At 37.4% G+C, this 7500-nt stretch overlaps 1 protein-coding gene across 1 annotated transcript in view; it reads left to right on the top strand.

The window, feature by feature from the left end:
- LOC137999479 (uncharacterized) overlaps positions 1 to 1691 on the top strand; it is an 8457-nt gene extending 6766 nt beyond the window's left edge. Inside the window, exon 11 of the mRNA XM_068845250.1 lies at positions 598 to 1691. Coding sequence (XP_068701351.1) covers positions 598 to 653 — 56 coding nt within the window. The 3' untranslated portion in view covers positions 654 to 1691. The remainder of the gene's footprint in view (positions 1 to 597) is intronic.
- Positions 1692 to 7500: the final 5809 nt, after the last annotated feature.

Genomic DNA, 7500 nt, shown 5'->3' with positions numbered 1-7500 from the left:
AAATGAGATTATAAAATAAATAGAGTCCATAAACAGGTTTCACAACCGGAAAGTGTGTGTTGAACTGTCTTTCAACGAGAAAATACGATCTATTGCTACAGTACTATACATAAATTGCTTTGGTGTGCACACCAATAAATACAATAAAACCTGGTTAGCAGTAATATCAGAGATCGGTTACTTTTGCCATCTATTCAGGAACATTTTCTAGATATTTTGATGGAAGTCAAGTAGTGATGTAAATTAATTATCACCCAACTTCATAATCTCCTAATGTTGTTTTTTATCCTCTTGATAGAAATCCTAACAACAACCCTAAAAATGTTACTTGGGATAATACTTCAAAATTAAATTTGGAATAATTTGTTTCCACCTTTGACCTTGACTATACCACTTAAGGATATTACCTTGGGTCAATTACTGGTATTGCATTGGGTTTGCCTGATTGTCCAAACTTCATACGCAATACCATTCTGTGACATTAATGTACCCTTGTATCAAGTCCAATGTTGTCAAGTGTTATGCAAGTAATTTACAAACTTTTACTGTTGCAACTTCTAATGCATATTTTCTGGTATATATGTTTTCTCCCAACAGAAAAGCAAGATGAGCCCGCGAAGGGAAAAAATGTCTTTTATATCTATAATCAGTAACATCCTTCTGTTACTGATTATAGATATAAAAGGCTTAATTATGTTAATATATTATAATTTACATTTTAAGTGACATTAATTAAAATGTTTAAGGAGGCTCGAAATAGTTTCTCCTTTTTTCAAACAAATAGACATATTCTGTCCTTAGATACAGTTGGGGTAATCATATGAAGGTGAAATTTGGCCAGGATGTTAAGTACCCATCCTACAATTTCTCACATATTTTCCTCCAAAATAATGTTATCATGGCAAATGATATTAGGCATTTCTTTGAGCCTTAAAATCAACATATTATATTGTCTTTTTTGAAAAAAATGTGATAGTGAAAACAATCTCTGTAGGCCAGTTTTTCAGAGAAATAATTCGTTTTTGTTAACGTGTATCTAATTTTTTCAGAATTTTTTTTTAAATTTGAAAGACAAGTCTTTTAAATTAATGTAAGCTAACATGCAAAAAATGAAGAAAAATCACTGTACAGAAGCAGAGATATAAACAAGTAAAGATGCAAAATCAGCTGAAAACCCTTTCGAGCCTCCTTAATTTTGCACACTTCATTTAAGCCTGCTTTTTTCTTTTTTCAACAGTCTGATTCTAATGGGATTCTTGATTAGGCAAGGGTTAATAACATGTTTTCACATTGAGCTTAAAGGGGCAGTGTCACACTATTTTAATCAAGCTTCAAAACACTAAAAGAAGTCCTTGGAGCAATGAAAACCACATAATAATGCTGTGGTTTTGTTGCCAATGACCATTAAAGTGCACTGAAACTAATTGTTGTTGTTCGTGGCTAAGGTAAGAGGCGATAGAAATGAATTGAAACTTCAAAGAACTGGCCAGTTTTTTTCAAGTTTGGATACATTGTTTTCAGAAAGACACTAAAAATTAAATAGAACAGCTCTTTGTGCCATGAATACTGGTATATTTCATATCTTGTCAGTAGGTTGTCAGAAATGCTGTACATGTTAGCTTAAGTAGTTTTGATTTTTACTCCCTTTTGTACTAAAAACAGGAAATTAAATGTGAGTGCCTTGTAAGGTGTTTCCATTGTTTTGCATTGTAAATCTCCTTCCATACAAAATATTGTGCCATTAAAGTCTGCAACTTCTGTCTTAGTGAATTCTTTAATCACTCTTGTAATTCAGTGTAGATGACTAATATTACAATTGACAGACAAGGAAAACTAGCACAAATTGTGTTATATAAAAAACTTAACATATCAAAAGTGGTTCAACGTTGTCTTTACCCTTACCAACAAATATATTTGTCATTGCAGTGGTCAAAATGTTGTGGACTTACGATGCCCAGCTGAGTGAGTCCAGAACAAATTTTGACCACTGTGATGACAAACATCATTGTCGATAAGAGTGGAGACAATGGTGGACCACTTTCAATTAGTTTTTTACCACAATATCCAACTGCAAAGAAAGTCTTTATTTTAGAGTGACCAAGATCGTGACACAAAGAGAGAGCAAGCGTTGTCTATAACTTTCTTACAATATGATTGGTTTTTGTTCCAAAACGGGCTTTCCTGATTGGCTATTACATTGCATGATTAGCCAATCAGATTGCGAGATGACAAACAATTATGGCAAAAAACTTTACTAGTTGGTCAAGTTTCCAACATTTCTCACACAAGTAAGTAAAAGTAACCCAGAATAATGGAGAGAACAAGCATATTATCTCATATAGTTTTTTTTCTATTTCCTGTTCATAACTGTAACCTCTACCTTGATCATTCTGCATATCACAGAAACCTCACGAAATAATTGTTAACTATTTGTTTTTACTGGCCTTTGATTTTTCTTTTTTTGTTTGTATTTGAAGAAAAATTATACTACACAGTCCTTAATGGCTTGCAACTTTAATTAGTTTGGCTAATTTAGTTCCCCTATTAAGTATCTTTATTGATGGTTGTGTTGATTAATTGGGAAAAATTTACTTAACAAGATGAAAGGATTAATTGTAAGAAGGAGCAAATCCCATATTTTTTGACATGTACATCCCAGGACCACCAGTAACTTGTCTGCATAATTAATGTGCTAGGCTGTATGGAAATCCTGTTGCAAGCTACAGTACAGGGGCAACTAAAGGAACGATTTGCTAAAGTATCTGTTTGATAGGCCGTAAATCATCTAGGATTTTCTTTAGGGAATTTTCAAATAGAACTTTCATGATCTGAAAAAGTTAACACTTCTTCCTTTATTTCGAGATTGATAAAAATGTGTTAGGAGTATCAAAATATACCAGCTCCAAAATTTGGAAAGGTTCAATACGATACAATGAGATTTTCGTGAACTATACAAAAAATGGCCTCGTAAATATGAGAGCCTTCAAGCTCCCCTAGAATAACACAGAACAGAAAAGAAATTTATAACGTGGCCTAAAATGAACCTACAAAGCTTTAAAAGTACTTTGAAGAACTTAGAAGAGTGTTAAAAGCACTTGAGAGAAAGCCGTCTCTGGGTGCCCCTGACAGTAGACATCATTACATCCATAACGGATGAGTACTGCTGTCAAGGAAATTAAGCAATTGAGCAGCATTTAGTCTGGGAAACGAAATAAAAACTAGCCAATTCTACTGTAAAGTTAACCTGACTATGCGAGCCTGCTATAAATTCCAGTGTTGGACAAAACACTGACCCCCAGTCCATTGATTACCCAAATGGACTACCCTATAAATACTATTTCAAATGAGTACTGTTTGTCTATATGCACAATGTAAGCAACGTCTCAAACAGTGCTTACCAAAGACCAAACACCCATTTTAAAAAGTGTTGATCAACAGTAATTAAGTCTAAGCAGCCATTTTAAAAAGGTCAACTTTCAATAATGTTATTGTTGTGATGGTCGATTACATCATTGACAGTACCATGTGCACGAAAATAAACAAGGTATGTGCAATGAAAGTGTAATTAATTTTTATAATGAATTCACTTCTTTCAATAGCACTCATTCGAAATGTTAGTTTTAAGGGTTAGCCCATTTTAGGGTAGTCCATGAACTGGGGGTCAGTGTTTTGTTCACCATCACAAATTTCCGGTTTTCCTTCCACTTCGCAGATATATGTTCAAAGCAGTTCGTCGTCAAGAATAACTTGCCTACAATGTGTAAAACTAGGAAGTAAATGTATCATCATCGTCAGTCTCCTTAGCCTCAGGTGGTCGCAGATACATTCTCAGTTACCATGACTTTCTGATAGCTTCGATGATCGTAAAGCTCCGTCCATTTAGTTGTCTTAATCAAACAATGGAAGCTCGTGCTCAGGCTGCGATCTCGTCTGCAATGGGACATTCCATTTTTTATCCGCACCCCCCTATGGAAGGCATTTTTCCGACAGGTCCCTTTTGCTCTGAAATGAGATTCCGACAGGTCCCTTTCACCTCTGAAGTTAGATTCCGACAGGCCCCTTTTACTCTGAAGCTTGATTCCGACTGGCCTGTTTTTGCATAGAACAAAGACTCCCGATTCCGACCCCCTAAACTAGAGCAGAAAATCCAGATTCCGACAGGGTCCTTCTTGACGTTTCAAAAAATGCCTTCCATAGGGGGAGGGGGGGGGGGAGGGGGAGGGGGTGCAGATAAAAAATGGAATGTCCCATTGCTACACATTGCTTACCAGCATTCACACCAAAGATTGCTTTATTTCCTTGACTAGAGTTAGCGGACACAAAGGTTGTTGGATCAATGATATCAAATATTGTAGAACCTGGATTTTCCTCCACATCATTTGCTTGCCTTGTAAGCAATGGGATGTAAACATTGTAGCACATCATTTGTGTAAACCAAAACATCACCTCCTTACACGACTTGTAATGTCCAACAACTTGTTTTAATGTTGGCAAGTAAAACACATTTTAGCGAAACATCATAAGCATCGTATTCCAAAATCGCCCTCGCACTCGTGAAAATGCATCCTTGGCTTTCACAAAATTGTTGTGACAGCCGATCCTTGACAGCTGTTGACCGGTACTGTTCGATCGTTGTTCCCATGCTGGCGGCTAGTAGCAGACAGCAGTAAGAGTACGAAATATACTATTCTTTGAGAGTGCAAAACTCTTATTCAATGCAATTATTTTTTAGAGTACAATAACTCTTTCAGTTTGGGGTGTAACCCACATCGACATTGAAAGCCGATAAATACTGGTTTGTGATAGCTTGTGACATACTTGTGAGGTATGTGGTGCAACGCACACCGGCTTTCAAGGCAATGAATGTGGGCTTGCGAAAGCGTCTTAGCTTCAGTGCAATCCGCACTAAACACAAACCGAGTCTAGATATGTTGGCTTGCGTGAGTAAACAACTCTCGTATCGATATCGCCGAGGAAACTCCACTCAGCGACGTCACCTGGATGAAATAACAAAGAACAAACAAGCCAGGAAAGTGTAGTTAATTTTCGAAATGAAAGAAAGAAAGAAATCCAATCAGAAACAGCACGAAAGATCAATTTTGAAACAGAAATAACTTACCTTGAACAATTACAACTAATTTGTGACGGAAATCTCTTCAATTTTTTCCCAAAACAGGGGAAACGACCGCAGATTTATATACAAACGACGAACGCTAGAAGCAAAATGGCCGACACTTGAAAAACAATGACTCGCAATTACTAGTACCCAGTCTACAAGCCAGACTGTCACGTCTGCCTCTCACTTAGGGGTCTTTATGCATAATGCATAAGACCCACAATTCGATGACCTGGGGCCCGTTTTTCGAAAGTCCCGAAACTTTTCGCTGCATTTTCGGGTGTCAAAATTCCTTTTGTATCTAAAGAACGGAAAGGATTTAAGTCGTCAAACTTCACAGACATGTTTCTTTTAGCTAGCTTAAAAACATCTTAAAAGATCGGCTTTCCAAAACAAGCGGTTGGCAGTTTCACAAATGGCTTTTCGGGTCCGGAACGTTTTCGGGACTTTCGAGAAACGGGCCCCAGGGCCGAGTCAAAGGAGGCGGGACCCAAGGCGAGACCCAAGGCGGGTCAGGGGTGTGGTAAATGAGTGTCCGTCGATTGGCTCACAAAATCGAGCCCAGGTCTACCGGTGTCGATCGCCAAGGATTAAACGTAAGCCGCCATCTTTGAATAACCGAGGGCACCTATGTTTGCCTGCTAAAGACAAAAGAAAAAGAACTAATTTGAATGTGTTCACGACTTATCTTGAAGATCGCAGGGGAAAAAGAGAGACAACCTACATCTACCGAACCTTGGAATGATTCGTTGTATGAAGATCAGTACAGTGTCCCGCTGCCTCCGATCCAGGTAACAAGAAATAAAGCAATAACATATTCTTACACTATTTGAGGCAGTGTATCTTTAGACACAGGATTTCTAGCTACTGCCATTAAAAATTTGTGAGTGGTCTTGTCATTTAATGCACGCAAGGCTATTCTTCACAATACCGGACTGATCAACAACGTAGCGACGGCTATTTCAACAATTTGTATATGTAATCAAAAAGGACTACATGCTGTCCAGTTTGGAAATAATTGGATGAAAAAAATTCCTAGGACAGCCAAAATTACGGCCTCGTCCAATTTGGCTGTCAGAGGAATTTTTTGAATTCAATTATTTGCAAATTAGAAAAGCATGTAGTCCTGTTACTTATTATATAGCTGGTTAGTTAATGCAGATTTTTTAGCGTGTCACAGACGCGAAACAATAGGGAGCTTATGAATTGACAACTTTCGCACGACGACGCCGTTGGACTGTGCGACAGGCTTGCTGTGCATGCTTATCTTTGCACTTACGGGCGTCGCACCAAAGTCGACGCTGTTGTTGACAGCGATTCGCAGGCGTCCTAGAAAAAGCGGGACGTGAGACTAATTTTCAAAGTTTTCCCTACATACTTCAGTGGATTTTTGCAGATAATTCAAGTATCACATTAGGGACATGTTCTTTACATATGTTTTCGATTTGTTTGCCTGTTTTCGTTGGAGTAACGACCCAAACAATCAACACCATAGCTAGCTGTAGACAAACATAAATTAACACCGAGTGAAACCAGCCATATTGGCAAGATGGTACCAAACCTACAACTAGACCATTGCAAGTGGTTATCTCATCACAGTAACTACAGCTGTTCAGCAAGTTTATAAATGTCCTCCCTGTTTATAAATGCACCTTGCATTCATCCTTTGTTGTCTGATTTTGTTGACGAAACGCATAAAAGTACAAATACAGTGAAATACTCAGCCCTTTATAAATCTGTTTCCATAAGCGTCTGCAATGCGAGCTCTCGTTTCTCTTATGAATTTAGACATTTTGGTTGAACAAAATAAGCTTACTTGTGAAAAGAAGAAAACAAACTTCAGAAACGGCGGGAAAATTTGCTTGCCGCGCTCACCAACGTCGTTGTCTTTACTACAAATCGTAAATTAATTAATTTTCTACAGGACGGCAACGCAGAACTATGACGTGACCCAGCAGCGGCGTCGTATTAAAGTCGTCGATTCGTAAGCTCCCTATTGTACACTCAAACTGTTTGTAGTTGAAACAAAAACACACTGCAAGATCAAAAAAGTCTATTCTTATGGTGTCGTTCAACTTATTCTTTACAAATAAACAAATGTAAAACTATTATTGCTCTTTCACACTTTGCAATTTGGTGCCAGTTAATGTTTTGAAAGCTCCTTCAATGATCTGAATGATATGGTGCTAGTGCTACAGGTGAAAACCGCAATTTAAAGTGCAAAGAAGAAAAAACAACAATTATGCAAATACTTAATTTAAATACAAAAACTATTGAAAATAAACATTTCATTCATTACCTCTTGACATGATTTCTCCGATTTGCAATGGCTTAAGAGTGAAGTTTCCACATAGAAACATATATTTTCATGGTTTCAATTAGTC

This window comes from Montipora foliosa, chromosome 4 (assembly GCF_036669935.1).
Source record: "Montipora foliosa isolate CH-2021 chromosome 4, ASM3666993v2, whole genome shotgun sequence".
Taxonomy (NCBI): domain Eukaryota; kingdom Metazoa; phylum Cnidaria; class Anthozoa; order Scleractinia; family Acroporidae; genus Montipora; species Montipora foliosa.
The sequence above is the reverse complement of the archived record's forward strand: the minus strand, read 5'-3'. Positions and strand labels throughout refer to the sequence as shown.